Source organism: Onychomys torridus, chromosome 23 (assembly GCF_903995425.1).
Source record: "Onychomys torridus chromosome 23, mOncTor1.1, whole genome shotgun sequence".
Classification (NCBI taxonomy): Eukaryota; Metazoa; Chordata; class Mammalia; order Rodentia; family Cricetidae; genus Onychomys; species Onychomys torridus.
In genome coordinates this window covers 5,849,828-5,865,611 of record NC_050465.1, presented here as the reverse complement: position 1 = coordinate 5,865,611, position 15,784 = coordinate 5,849,828, and the positions used below count along the sequence as shown (strand labels likewise).

The 15,784-nt window shown below is 49.6% G+C and overlaps 1 protein-coding gene across 1 annotated transcript; it reads right to left on the bottom strand.

The window, feature by feature from the left end:
* Positions 1-2,445: 2,445 nt before the first annotated feature.
* Ackr3 (atypical chemokine receptor 3) lies at positions 2,446-13,680 on the bottom strand. The gene is made up of 2 exons (XM_036173732.1): positions 13,593-13,680; positions 2,446-4,283 (listed from the first exon to the last, which is right to left on the bottom strand). The coding sequence occupies exon 2, from the start codon at positions 4,240-4,242 to the stop codon at positions 3,154-3,156; it is 1,089 nt and encodes a 362-aa protein (XP_036029625.1). The 5' UTR covers positions 4,243-4,283; positions 13,593-13,680; the 3' UTR covers positions 2,446-3,153.
* Positions 13,681-15,784: the final 2,104 nt, after the last annotated feature.

The window sequence follows — 15,784 nt, the reverse complement described above, 5'->3', positions numbered from 1 at the left end:
CCTTCCTCCAAAATGACTCGTAGCTTGTGTCAAGTTGACATAAAACTAGCCAACACCCCAGGTTACAGAATTCCTGGGCCTCTGGTGTCCAGATTTAAGGGAAATCAAGGTCTCTTGGCTTCCCTTTTTCTGCCAAGTTATGCACCATACCCACCCACTCACACCATCTTCCTTCTGCCTCTCCAGTACTCACATATGTGGATGGGGGCAGACTATTCTTTCCATGGTAAGGGATGGCCAATTCCCTTGAGCACATTCTACACCCCTTGATTCTTCATTCTCCCATAGCACCTCAGGAATGGTGCTGCAGAAGCCCAAAGGCAGACTTGGAGTATAAACAGCACTGATGCATCACCAGGTCTTGAAGCCCCAGGGGGACGAAAAAGGGGGTTTGTAGAAATATGGAGAGAGCTCTGTCACTGAGCCATCTCTGAGATGGAGGTGGCACCTGCATCCTGGGACAGCAGACTTGACAGATAGAACCTTGTGGGGCCAACAGAGGAAATCCCCCTGGTGCAAAGACACAGGCTGGTGAACCTTTTTCTGTGGCCTTCCCCTCATCTCGGAGCAGGAGGCAGCTAGATGGCTACCCTGTGGCACAGCGTGATAACAATGTAGAAAGTGATGAGTAGTCTCCCCAGCATCACCCCAGGGTCCCACATGACAGCAGGAGCTCCTGGACTAGGCCTGACACAGGAGACCTGCCTGAGGACCAGGCAGAAAAGGTGTAGCAGGCATCATTACGGACAAATGACCATCAAGGACCCCTACCCAACCCAGCAAGGTCCAGCCACCTATCACTTACCCAGTGCTCTAGAGAAAGGCAGGTCTTCACTGGCCACGATGGGGCTCAAAGCTGGAGGTGAGTTATGTTGACTATTTCCACTGAATGCAGGCTGAGCTACAGCCTCTGGTCTGAGTCCACCTCTCTCTCTCACACACTCCCCATTCCCCTTGAGTTCACTTCTTAGAGAGAGTGTTTCTGCTCATTTGAAGCACTTGAAACCTCAGAGCAGCCCTGGGGTCCCTGTTTATTGTTAGGGACCCACACTGGGCTGTAATTTCCCTCGTCAGTGATTTTGCCTATTGTTGGACTATTCTCTCATTGTCTGTGTTATTTCTGACTATCATCTCATTGTCTGTATTATCGCTGTCTAGGCAGAATGTTCTTTGGATAGAGGCCAACTGTCCAAGCACCAAGGAATGTAGGTGTGCATCCAGCAGGTATTAATACAATTGCAGCCCTAGTGTCAAATTTTCAGACATGAAGACCTTCACAGGATATAGATGCCCTGCTGCTGACATGGTCCATGTGTCCCTGGGGACCTTTAAGGCCACTGACTGTGAATGGGGGAAAGCCCACGTACACAGGGGCTTTCCTGCAGAAGGGCAGCCGCAGGCCCCCAGATCAGCATTTTGACTTTGATCTATCTGTACCTGGGTTCCCAGCTCCCATGTAGATCATCCTGAGCCGGAGTGGGTAAGGGCAGCTTTGGCAGCCAGCCTGTCTCTGAGCTTCTGCCTGGAACACTTGCCTGCTGACACCTCTAGTGTTCCCTTGGCTCCATGGAGACTAGGTGAGGGCAGTAGACCCATTTCAAAAGAACACTTTCAAACTCATTGCAGTGTAAATGAATGCACAGGCTGAGCACTCGCTGCCTGTATTGGGGAGGGGGGTGTCCAAAGCCTTAATTTTTTATTTTGTTTTATTCTATTTATTTATTTATTTTGGGGTAGTATGTATGTATGTATGTATGTATGTATGTATGTATGTATGTATGTATTTTGAGACAGAGACTTACCACATAGCCCTGGCTAGCCTGGAGCTCACTATGTAGATTAGGTTGACCCTGGTCTTGACCTCACAGAGCTCCACCTGCCTCTGCCTCCAGAGTGCTGGGATGGAAGGTGTCAGTGATTGGCAAGTCACATAGCATGCATAGCTCTCAGTTGCACTTAGTAGGAAGAATAGGAAAGCAGTGCTGAACCCTATGTGCTCAGCAGGGAGGTCTAATGGGCATGTGACTGTGGAGGACGGCAGGCGTTGAGGTGAGGACTTGAGTTCCTGGACAGTGGACAGAAGGCCGAACATCTTTTCGGCAAGTTCTACCCATCAGCCACTGAGCTCTACCAACCCTTACCTTCCTCATCCTCCCCACCTCTCCAAACACATCACTGCCTGAAAATGGTCTTTCAGGAGCAAAGCAATACTGCTCACCCTGCCCAGATGCTGCCATTACACCAGTCCGTCCACGGGAGCCCCACAGTTGGGCTTTATGGCAGTTCTCTCTCATTGAACATTGTTCATGCATGGGTCTGCCACACACGTCCATTCATTAGTAGCATGCATGCCGTCCAAAGCCCAAGCACGCTTTCAAAACAGAAACCCAGAAGCAGTTTTAGGAAACAAAAATCTTTATTTAAAAAAATAACTTACAAATAAAGAGAACGCTCTGTTCCCTTTGTTCACGGGTTTGCAGCCAGAAACATAACTCTACAATATGGTTCATGTCACAAACTGCATTGCTGGGCAGTTTTTGTTCCATATCCTGTGCCGGCACAAAACACCACACAGATATAAAACTATTGTAAATAAAACATTTCAGCCAAGACTGGCATAAACTTTTTATATATATATTTATATATATATAATTTCAAATCAGCTAACAATTAATGTCATCCTTAGTCAAAACTCAAGTCCATCTAATCTGAGGCCTACATGGTCTGAATACAACAGCGTTACACCTCCCATACAATATTTAAAATATATTTAACTTTCAAATACATTTATAAGGTACATCCATAGTGAGAAAATAAAGTCTTAAAACTTAAATACAAAAGTCACCAAGTAAAAACTTGAGGAAACACAGAAGATTCTATTATACAGATGTCCATGAACCTGTCCTGAGGCTGGCTTTTATACACAGCTCTGGCTGCAAAGCACAGCCCTGCCTTGGGCAAGCTGTCAGGATGAGCGTCCAGGTGACAGCCATCTTGGCTGGATTCTGAGAGACAAGAAGCGTGGTCACACACCTTCTTCTCTTCATACCACTTAAGCCACAGGGCCTCAAGCTATTTTGCTTTCTTCTAGAAACCACAGGGCTCAGCGCCCGACTTGCACCACACATATGTCCCTACACCTCTGCAGAGCGATCACTTGGTGTTCTGTTCCAGGGCAGAGTACTCCGTCTCTGACACTCTGGAGGCATCGATGAGCTTGGTGAGGCCTGTCTTAGCTGAGTACTTGAAAATGAAGGCCTTCATCAGCTCGTACCGGTAGTTACGGTTGATAAAGCTGTAGAGCACTGGGTTGACACAGCAATGCACCAGGGACAGGCACTGAGTGACATGCAGGGCTGTGAAGAGCACATTCTCCAGCTGGCAGGTGAACGGGATGTAGTGCAAGATGGAGAAGATGTCCAGAAGAACCACAGCGTGGTATGGCAGCCAACACACCAGGAAGACCACCACGTAGGAGAAGATGATCTTCCGGCTGCTGTGCTTCTCCTGGTCTCCTGATGCTGACATGGCTCTGGCAAGCAGGAAGTAGAAGATAGCAATGATGGTGAAGGGAACAGCAAAACCCAAGATGACGGAGACCAGCTCCATGCCTATCAGCCATTCCTTGATGCTGTGCTCAGGGTAGAAGGACCGGCAGTAGGTCTCGTTGTTAGAAGCAGATGTAACTGTCTTCAGGTAGTAGGTATCAGGCAAGGACACAAAAAAGGCCAGCAGCCACACCAAGATGCAGACAACACGGCGTGCCATCTTCTTCTTATAGCTAGAGGTGCTGGTAAAGTAGGTAATGGACAGATAGCGGTCTACGCTCATGCATGCCAGGAAGAAGATGCTCCCAAAAAGGTTGATGGAGAAGATGAGGTGTGTGACCTTGCATGTAAGCTCACCCATGGGCCACTGGTTATGTTGCACGAGACTGACCACCCAGACAGGGATAGTGATGACGACCCACAGGTCTGCAATGGCCAGGTTCAAGATGTAGCAGTGTGTGTCATAGCCTGTGGTCTTGGCCTGGATGTTCACCCAGACCACCACGGAGTTGGCAATCATGCCAATCACGAAGATGAAAATGTAGATGAAGGAGAGTGTGTACAACAGCACACTCTTGTTGGGCATGGTGGGACACTGCACAGTGTCTACCACAATGCAGTCACTGCTGTTGCATGGCCAGTTGATGTCAGAGTAGTTCCCAGGCTCTGCATAGTCAAACAGATGCACATCCATGGTCTGGAGGAGAGCCACCAAATGACCTACAGCAAAGGAAACTGGACAGACAGAGAGACAAGATCATTTCCCTAGGAAAACCTCAGGTCTCAGTTAAAACATTCATTTTGCTTTATGAAGTCTTCACAAAGAAAGGAGAGAAGAAAATAAGGCTGGGGGAAACAAAGCCACATGCCAGCTACAGCTCCATGATGCTAAAGAGAAGCTGTGTTTGTCTGCTGTGTCTTGCCAGGGCTGTGTTATTGAGGCATCAGCTTGGCTGAGTCCTGGGTGTGAGATCAACATGATACAAGGGACAAAGAAATGTCAGCCGGCAGAGTCCTGGACACAGCAATGCTGACGGCTTGCCTACACTCAGTGGGAGTCCACAGAACCATTTTACTGACATCCCCAAGAGTGGCAGGGTTGATTTGCTCTTGGCATGAAAATTACAAGTGTGTTGCTTTGGTGTCTTAATGAAAGCACTTTAAATCCTCTTTCAATTTGCATTTAAAATGGGACTCTGTTTTCAGGCTTTTTGCAATATCCATCTGCTAACCTGGAGCCTCCCTGGGTCCTCACCTGCCCTCAACTGACAGTCATGAAGGCCATAGGAAACACAGCCAGCGTGTGTGGAATGCCCTGCCATCTGACTGTACCCCAAACTTGCAGACTCTGGGTTTGCTGGGAGTTTTCAGCCAAGGGCAACCAGCCAGCTGCCTCAAGCTCTTAGCCTTTGCCTGAGTTTCCATTTCTTACTTGCTCAATGGAGAGCACTGTGTGCAGAGACTCAAAGCATATAAGCCATCAGCCACCTGCTGTATCTCTGCAGGGCTGATGAACCTGTTGACTGATGTCCCTGCTGAACTGCCTGACCTGAAGCCAACATGCTTAGCTGTCATCATGTCACACCTAGTGAGAATGTGACCCCAGGGAAGCACTATGCCTGGGGTGATTTCTCCAGACACTGTAAGGACTGCCGGGAACTGTCTTCTAGTGCCCATCTGTTCATGGTTCTGGGACAACTGACCATGTCATCACGGCCAAACTACACTGCATGACCTGAATGGAGAGGCATCCACTCACATGATGGCACCAGTCATGAGGTGATAACTGAAAGAGAGCCAAGGTTGTCTTTTTTGGGTTCACTGGCGATGGACTCCAGGTTAAGCATGAGAACTCCCATGGGACTGCAGTCAGTGGGTCAGTGCCCAGGAGGCTGACACCAAGGTATGAAAAACCACTAAATCCAGGATTGGACATACCTGGGTTAACATGATGACTTCTCAATCACATCTAAACTAAGATTTAACCACCTGTGTCTACTGTCCCAGGGCAGAAGGGCACAACACAGAAGCTGAGAATCAGCAGGAGCACCACAAACCTTCACCTCCAGCACATGGTCCGGAGGAGAGCACACAGGACTCTCCAGCTGGAAGTGGCCAATTACCCCCGTTAGCAAAGCCTGACCTCACTAACAAGAATGCTGGCAATGTGCTCTTAGGAGTATTAAATCCCTGACAGAGGGCAAGTCAAGAGCTGGCAGGCAACAGCAAGTCAGAGGGCTTTCTTCTTCGAGACAATGGAGATGCAATCTTTAAAAGAAATAACTTCTGATGCCACTTAGGACCACCCACACCTTCAACCCACAGCAGGTGATCCACTCCTGAACCCCAACTAAAGGAGAATGCCTGGAAGGGGCTTCTTCCCTGGCAATCTGGCTAGATTCTGTGTCCTCAGCTGCTGATTGAAGATCTCGCCTTCTGAATAGGGAGCTTCACATCCTCCTCATTCAGAGCGTCTCCCATGGATGGAGAGGGCGATGGTCCTCAGAGATGTCCTGGCAGGTGGACCCAGAGCCCATACAGCATAGAAGATGCTGGTTCTGTCCTACAACACAGTTCTGAGAAGTTCAGAAGAGCAGCTGTCGGAGCTGCGGAGAGTCCCTTCCAAAGGATGGATCCTCCATGACCAGCTGGACCGGCCTCTGATAAGAGCGCCAGCCCCAGGTTGCTTAGAACTGCTACACACACACACACACACACACACACACACACACACACACACACACACACTGCCTGCTGACTCTCCACTCCGAGCTCCTGACTTGGAAAGAATGAACAAGAATTGTGTCCTTCATGACTCCAGGGCAAAGATCTATTTTCTTTTTACTCTATTTCATTCAAATAAAGCACTCAGGGGGTGGAAGCAAGAAGATCAAGAGTTCAAGGTCATCCTCAGCTACATAAGAAGTTGGAGGCCAGCCTGGATTACAAGAGCCTCAGTCTAGACAGAGCCTTCTCAGTCTTCTCTGGCCTGGAGTCTCTACAGAGCATCAGAGATAGGATTTTAAAAAAACAGGCCCAACAAGCATACAAAAGGAGGGGCAGCAAAGGGAGACCAGAGTTCTTGGTTGACGATGGTGTGGGCCCTTCCTTGACCTCTTGACCTACTGGTACAGCCTGAGGCTTCAGTAAACACAGTCATGGAGGCTGAAACTCAAAAGAAAGAACTGGCCTCAATCCTAGATGACTTGACCTTGGATCCTGAACCTGTCCTCCTTCTCTGTCCGCACCAGGAGGCAGCGCCTGGCTCCCACCACCTCCCTTCAGTGCCCAGGCGTGCTTAGTGCTGGCAGTGGTCCAAGAAGGCGCATGTGCGCAGGGGCAGGGGAAGGTGTCTGCCTTCTGCATTCTTCCACAGTCCATGCAGGATCAGCTCTCTGGCTCTCTTGTGCATTTGCTAATCTTGGCTTTGGTCGGATTCTAGAACAGCAGTGGATGGTAGCAGGGGCTCGAGGATCCACCCCCATCCCCAGCCCTTTGGCTTCTGGCTTTTACCTCTGGGAAAAGAACCTTGGTTTCATGACCACTGGGTGTAGAAGGCTCCTGGAGACCAGGCAGAAGGAGCAACCTGACCTCTCTGCTTCACACAGGTGACTAAGGAAGAGGTGTCAGACAGTCACCCACAGCCTGGCCTTCATCGTTCGGACACCATTCGTGCATCGGGTTCTAGAAACAAGTAAGACTGATTCTAGAAAAGAGATGATAACAGGACGATCCGTCTTCTTAGGGACAACAAAAGCTGCATGTCACCTGGCTGTGGTCTGGAAGCCACAGCCCCTATGCAGGACATCAGGTGTGTGCTCTCCTAACACTGGTAATGTCTGCCCACCACTGAAGCCAAGAGCCCTCCTCCATTTCTTGCTTAATCCTCAGCAAATGGCCTTCAGCATTTTTGACAGAAGCGGAGTCATGACACAGTAAACCGAATGACATCCATCCACACACAGTCCCTGGACTCCACCTGTCCTGGGCAAAGCTCTCAGAGAAATCTAAAAGTGAAGGTCAGTAAGAGAAAATAAGACTCTCCTGACCTCCCAGAGAGCCCCGCATGGAGACCTGGACTCCCTCCAGCAGACATGGGATTCCCGGGCAGCTCAGGAGAATGGACTACATTCCACACTAATCTGGATGGGCAGGGGTTTGTGTCCACAATTTATGTCTCTTGGCCATCATGACAGGTCTGTTCATTGCTGGCAACAAGGAGGGCTGACAACCAAGGAGACCAGAAAGAGCTTTCCCCATCCTGCCCAGTCCCCCCACCGCTGGAATCAACCCTGGTTCCTTCCCTGCTGTCTTTAGGTCAGAGGTGAAGAGTGATTTGTCATGTGCCCCTGCACACAGTCTCATTCCTGTTCACTTGAAGTCCACCCCTGGGAAGGCAGGGATGAGACTCACTTCGGATGCTTCCAGTGGACCACATCTGGGTAAAGAATGCTTGGGGAGAGGGAGGAGCAGAGCCTCCGAATGGTGATTTTATTCTATGATTTTACAAATTCATGAACCTCTTCTTGAGATACCCACCTGTCCTCAAATGCACATCCAAGGTATCTACTAAAGCGACATTTGTTTACCAGCAAAAACTGTTGGCTGTATAGATGTTCAACAATAGCAGACCAGTTCAATAAAGTGTGGTGCATCTACTGTGTGGAATACGACACAGCTGTAAAAGTAGGTGGGGGGGGGGGGTGGGGGAGAGCTACTTTTAAGAACAAGGGCAGTAAATGGCATGCTGTTAAGCAAAAGGCAAGAGGCAGATGCACAGCAGCCTGCCACACAATCCCCTTGATGTCAGAAAAAAAGGCAAAATTAGGAGTGTTTTCTATGCAAATACATGCATACAAAAACACAGACAAAGATCTTCCACGAGGCTAAAACTTTGGTCCGAGACGTAAACAGGAGGCGGCGAAGGCAGAGGCAGCCTTGTCATTTTGACTCCAGAAAAATGCCCAAATGATGTAAATCTTAGCAGAGGGAGGAATGAGCCACTGACCATTAAAGGCTCCTGCTCTGCTTTTCTGGACCAGAGATTCACTAAAGCAAGAGTGTCTCGCTCGCTCTTCCCAGGACTGACTCTCAGTTCATTCCGTCTTGCTTGTCAGTGACTTTGCCCATTATCTACACGCAGATATCACCCACATCTGCCCTGCTCTCCCATGGATGCACATCCTCAGACACGACCCACATCTGTCCAGCTCTCCCATGAGTCCACAGCCCATCAAGTGGTTCAGCCATGGCTCCCAGTCCCAGTGGCCCAAGAGTCCTCTTTGTAAAGTGGAAGATTTTCTTAGAGATATGCCTCTCACTTTTAAGGTTCACTACTCTCCATAAAATGTCCTGGATCACACCCAGCTGCTGCAAGCAGCCTGCGGTATCCAGCTGTTTTCAAATGGCTCGCCTAAGCTCTCTAGCATGCTGGGACAGCACCAGAATTAGAAGCATCCAAATTTAGAGTCTCCATGGGGTGGTGGTTTGGGCTGCGATCCATATGTCCTTATCCCCAGAAAGATCCTTCAGGAGATTGCCAAGTGTGTTCAGGTGTCTGGCTAAGGTTCACCAAATTGCCTCAACATGTTCACCACATCCCATCGGAGAGTAGAAGACCCTTCCTAGCCTGGTCCTGTCCCACTCCTCCCGTCTAAGAGCTGTGTATCCCACTGTTCACTGCAAAGCTGTCCACACTGTTGCCCTATACATCTCTTCCCCATCATGTCACATTTACCTTTGTTTTAACTCATGGAGCAAAGTGACCTGGCAAAGCGGTCATGCTCTAGGCATGACCTGGGCAACACTGAGCATCTGCAAAGACTCAACTGTAGTCCTTTTCCAGGTGATTCAGATGCTCTCTTCTCAGAGACACTGCTCAAACAGGGACCACCTCCCCCCATGTACACACCATCTAAACAAGACCATCTGGAAGCTACAAAGGCTTGTCATCCTCCCAGGCATGGATACATCCTTCAGTAGTAAGGTGGGGAACCTTCAGGAGAACGGAGGCAAGTCAGGACGTCACAGAGGTATTGCTGAAAGGTGAGTCACCGTCTCCATGGAGGAGAGCAGAGATCAGAGGTGAGCCTTGACCTATGGGCAAGGAGGGTTAGCCTTCGCCTGTCTATGCCAGCACAGATTTGGAGAAAGGCCATGACTTTGGGCAGAGAGGATTTAAAGACAGAGGTGCCACACAGTGGAGAAGGCTTGGCCTAGGATCTCTTGGAAAATAAGGCTTACTGACCCACAGAAGTCAGATAAGATAATGTGGTTCCAGCTTTGAGGATCCAGACTCTGCCAGAAAACAAGAAGCCCTCTGGGCCTGTCAGACCACTGCCTCCACTTCCTTTACAGGTTTTCTGCAACTTGTGGCCTGTGTCCCACATGGAACTTCCTGGAGAAATTCGGTGTGGACTCAAGCCAGGAGGTGACATTTGTCCAGGGCCTTCACTATCTACACCTCTGGAAACAGGTCAGGGCAGGTGACGAGACGGAGGGATGCAAACAGAAGTATGTATGTATGTGCTGCAGCTTGTCCACACTCCAGAGAGGAGGATCCGGGCTCAGTATCCCCCATTTGGGTCCTGTGCTGCAGGCACAGTGTTTCCAGTTGGCTGGGAGAGTCTACACGGAGTGTGCTGCTGAAGCAGGAGAGTCTGGCCACCTCTGTAGAACTATGAGGCAACTGCCCACCAGGGAGGTGATGGCTGCAGTTCCTGATGAATCAAATCCCGGCTTAAGTCTACCTGAAACCCGGGTGACACCCACCCAGGTGACACCCACCCAGGCAGCTTTCCATGGCCAAATACTAGTCTCAAGTGCAGAAAGGGAGGGACTCTGTCTATCCCCCAGCACCTAGCCAATGGGAAACAGTGCTGTCTTGACCACACATTCACTGTGGCCCTGAGTGACCTTACTTCATGTAAGTAAGGGACTGCTTTGAATTATTTGAGAACTCAAAAAATAATAAATACAGAGAGAAAAACTCACACCCTGATTCCGATACAGGCCACCTATCCCCAGGGTTCTTGGCTGAACTTCCCAGCAACACATGAGACAGCCTTCTGCACTGTGAACACTCACAGACACAATGAACGTCCCATCCAGAAACCGGGTCAGAGCCATTGTGTTCAGCAGCCCAAGGGAGCAGAGCTTGCCTGCAGTGGAGAGATCGCGGTCCCTGTACCACACAAAGGCTGCCAGCTGGCAGGATATAGCCAGAGCCTGCATTCCCACCAGCTTAGGACCTGGGCAAGACAATGGGAGGTCCAGGGTTCCCAAGACCGTGTTACGAAAGCTGAGGCTCTTCCTATATACTACACTCAGAGCCAACAGGAAAATGAGAAGACCCAGCGGACACAGCCTTCAAACACAGCTTCCCATGCTCACCAGAACTCCCCCGGTAGCAGTTCAAGGGCACCTGAGATAGCCTCCATCTCTCCCAGCTGTGGGCCAGAGAACAAAACACTGTCTGCTTCCAACCTACTTGTTCTCTGCAAAATTGTTGCCATAAAATTCCACAGTTCCTGGGATGTGTTAAGAAAGAAGGAAGGAAGGAAGGAAGGAAGGAAGGAAGGAAGGAAGGAAGGAAGGAAGGAAGGAAAGAAAGAAAGAAAGAAAGAAAGAAAGAAAGAAAGAAAGAAAGAAAGAATGAATGAATTTGGGGGAGGGCAGACTAGCTGTCCCCTTCTGAAACATTTCTAAGTGAGTAGATTCTTGGCCAGAAAGGCATCAACCATTCCCTGCAGAAAATGCCCTTGCCTGCCACCTGGTCCCATCTGTTTATTTAGGCTGTTTGCTTTCATTGTAATAGGGGATAGGTGTCCCAGTGCCTGGGGACTTTGAAAACACTCATCACTACACATGATTATCAATTTTTATCTAAACACACAGATTTCAATTACAAGACTTTTTGTTTGTTTATTTATTCTGAGGCATGGTATGTATGCTTTGTAACCCAAGCTGGCTTCGAACTCACTACAATCCTCCTGCCTCAGCCTCTAGAGTGTTGGAATTACAGGCCGCACCCACCTAACAAGGAACAAGAAGCATTTTAATACCATGCCAGTCCTTAGGAATCCCTGGGTGGCTTAGTTTACAAGTTAAGAATGCCTTTGGGCCCAAATTCCATTCTGTTTGCTACAAAACCAGTGAGAAAAGAAAAGTTCTGAAATCTGCGACCCTTTCCTTTCCTCCCTCGGTGACTCTTAGAGTTTTAAAGAAGTATCCCTTCAGCGCTGAGTAACTTCAACCAACTTCCCTATGTGGATTTGAAAATAAGAGCTCTTTGCCTCAAATCCTCACACAAAAAGCCACTGTTCTGGTTAACCAGGGTGTTTCGTGGTTGTGTTTTTTTTTTGTTTTTTTTTTTTTTTTTTCCATCTAGAAAGCCTATCCTTGGCCCGCTCTGGGCCTGATTAGAAATCATAATACCTTCTTAGCTCCCTGAGGACTTGCTATTAATACTGGATAAGCTAACCTGCAAAGTCCTGACTTGGTTAAGCACAGCCATACTGCCGTGTAACTTTCTGGAACCTTTAAAAGTATCTGTGTGACTGCACCATGTATCCTCCTTTAAAAATAAACTGGCCAGCGCAACAGGCAACATGTAGGCAGGCAGCTTTTTCCTGCTTTACACCTCTCCTTACAGACAGCTCCCTCCTGCCCCTGCTGCCTCCTGGAGGCTGTGGCTGAGCTCAACCACAGAACAACACTCAGTGTTTACTGCTCAGACTGGGGGAAATTAGAGCAAAATGTTTCCAAGCTGGAGCTTGTGTCCAGCTCTCGATAGGAACGGTTTTCTCTCCATCTGGGGTAAGCTCCTATTGAGACGGGAGAAAGACCAGGGCTTTCTCCATTTAAAATCTGCAGCAAGACACACACAAACCAGAGCGCCCTGTCTCCTTTCTGGTCCTGCTCATCTGAGCTCCACATTCTCCTGAACTAAATAGACACAAAGCCAGCATCTGCTCCTTCAAAGAAAACCAGAAAGTTTCCACACTAGCACAGCGCACACTGAGGTCTTAGGGATGCCACTACCCCCAGACACCTTTAAACGATGCTTGCTCCGACTCCACTTCAGAGAAATTAATTAATCTTGTTGTGAGCAAATGAATGGAGAGAGACATGGGGAGAAAGAGAGGAAGAGACAGCCTGTCTGCCTTTCACAGTGCCCCATTCTCCTAGCAGCCAGGAGTCTTGGCTGACCACCCACCCCTGACCTCCCTCTGCAGTCCTCACTGCTGGCCGCCCTGTGAACCTTTATGCACCCTAACAAAACTCTCTAATACTCACAGTTTACTTGGAGAGTTATAAAATACCAGACTTGTGTGTGTGTGTGTGTGTGTGTGTGTGTGTGTGTGTGTGAGCTTCTTTTTTTCCCCCAATTGAAGCTGGGCAATATTTTCTCAAAATTAGATTAGCAGGGAAGCAATGAAGAGATAAGATGAGCTGTATCTAACATTGACATTTACAACTTCCAGAATTCAGGAGCTGAGAATTCCCACCCCCACCCCCGCCAAAAGCATCGAGTGTAAACCCATCCTAAACTCAGAAACATTTAGCCCGGTTGTCTGGTCTACTGGAGGACACCTCTGAACACAGTATATGCTTTTCTGAAAGTATGTTTATGTTTTTACAGCCAGTTCTACGTACGTCCAACCTGATAATCCGAAGCAGAGCAGGTAAACAGTGGTACCAAGCTCACCCCTAAGCCAGCTTTGGGCAAGCTAAATGGGGCATTCCTCATTCTCTCTAAAGTTCCTCTGCCTCCTTGAACTTAAGTACTCACAGGGACAAATCAGAGTCCAGTAGCAGACAAATACACACGGAGATTTCCCTCCACGAGTGACTGAACTCGGATCTCCCCAAATCAGTAGTTTGCAATGCAGGAATGCATCATGCAATCACCCCGAGTTTTCAAAACCAGACCTGCGGGCTCAAAGGCCCCCAGCTCAGGGATCCAAGAATTCTCTGAATAAAAACCTGTAAGAACAAGAGCCCTGCCCTCGCTGTCGTTGCTCAGAAGCACGGCATTCTTACCTCAGGGCTGCCTGGGCTCTGGGTTGCCTTCCTGGCTGTGAGCGCTCCTCCAGTGCTGAGCGGTTTGTAGCGACTGAGACCTCTCAGGCTCGGGACTTGCCTTTTATATACACTGCAGGAAGGAGCCTCTAGGCGGCGGTTTTGCAGCCCTGGTAACTCTCCCCTCCTCCCTCCCTCCACAGCTCAGGCAAGCACGCTTGTACACACGCACACGCCCTCCCGTAACCCACTCTGGGCTGTAGTTTTCCGCACAAACACACTTTTGGGAGCCCTCAGCCTCCCTTCCTTTGCAAAGTCTAGACCCCATGGGGGGGAATGTCAGCAGAAGAAAAACCAAAAGAGGTCCTAGGGCTTCGCAAAATGATCAAATATTGAGCCAGTCTCAGGTATATCTGTAATCATCTCATGAGCACCGGGAGTTCCTTTGAACGGCTGTAGCTTCAGGGAAGTCTTTGTTCCCAAGACAAATTACTCTGAACTTCTGAACTTCGGTGTTGATTTGTCAAGCTTGCGCGCTCTTTGCCGATTCCTCCAAAACAGAAGTCACACTTTGGAAAGGGAACAATTAATCGGCCCAGTACCGCATCACCCAGAAATGAGGGAAAGTGCCTAAGCTGGATTCTACTGGAACTTTCCCACAAGTCCTTGAGACCCTATCAAGACCGTGTTCTACACAGCCGAGCCGTGCCAGTCACTGACAAGGTCTTGTCAGGTGAGGTAGCAACCCTTTATCACCATGGTGAGGTTAGCAAACCTCTCTATCGGCATCGTCCTCGGCTTTATCAAAATCTACATTCTTACCTAGGTGCTCCTGGTTAAGGTTCCAGTAAAGATGCGTTCCTTGCAATGCCCCATTTAGTAAAATCAAGCATAAAATGGCCCAGTTTTTTACTTTTAAAGCCGAATCACTGCGACGCCTCTCCCCCCCCCAAACTCCCACCCGCCCCCCCCTCCAAGTGCTGGCTGCCACCCTGCTCTCCGGTTCTCCTGGACTTCTAAAAAGCTGCTACAGGACCAACGTGGAGGCACCAGCTGTACGCATTCTCCTGCCGGGCGCTAGGACTTGCTGAATCTACTTTTTCTGAGGTTCCCGCGAGACACTGAACACAGAAACCCGAGGACCCGGGGGTCAGAGTCTCAGGCAAGCTAAAGACCTTCGGTCTCGAGAAAAACCCTAACAAAAGGGATGGTTTGTTTAAACATCCTTGCACTTTACTCCTGGCGGGGCAGATCCTGCTCAGTGAGCTCCTGGGGAGCACACCTGCTTTCAAGGCTGTGGGAGGGGTCTGTATCTGCAACAAGCAGTGTGAGATCTGGGTAGGGGGTCCTGCGGCCTCCGGGGTGTCTGTGGCCTCACTGCTGGGGAGTGGTCCTAAGGCCTGCGGGGCGGGGTCTGTGGCCCGGAGGTGTGGTCTGTGGTCTCAAGGGTGGATCTGGGTCTGGCTAGAAAGGGGGCGGTTCTGTGGCCTCAAAGACGTGTCTGTGGTCCCAAAGGAAAGGAGGCTTGACTCAGCAGGGAGGGTCTGCATGCACAAGGAGTGTCCTACAGCTTCTGGCAGGGCAGGGACGTCTGAGGCCTCAGGGTCAGAGAGGGAGGGGTCTGCAGTCAGCCTGGCCGTCCTGCCCCAGGCCTTCTAACTTCCATTCTCTAAAGACCAGGCTGGATTTGCGGGGTAGCAGTCCGCCCAGGCTTCCAGCGGGTTGGCAAAGCGCCTGCGCGCCGCAACACGCCCAGGCCCAGGCCAACCCCTCGGCAAGGAAAGCTCTTAGACGCCTTTGTCCAGAGCCCAGCGCTGGCTTGGAGCAAAGCAGAGACCTGCCCTCGTGCGGTCAGCTCAGGATGTCCACAACCGGGACCGCTCCGCTTCTCACCGAGAGGCATAGACCAAAGTGGACCACAGAGGACTGGACTCTTCCTGCAGGAAGTGCGCTGTCTACTACGCAGAGCCACATTGATCAAATCATGCACTTGCCAAGGAGGAAGACACAGTAATTTTGTTGTTCTTTTCTTTTCTTTTTTCTTTTTTTTTTTTTCCGAGACAGGGTTTTTCTGTGTAGCCTTGGCAGTCCTGGAACTCGCTTTGTAGACCAGGCTGGCCTCGAACTCATGGAGACCTGCTTCTGCTGGGACTGAAGGCCTGTGCCACCACCTCCCTGGGCAAAGTAAATTTTTTAAAAGCGGTAAATATACA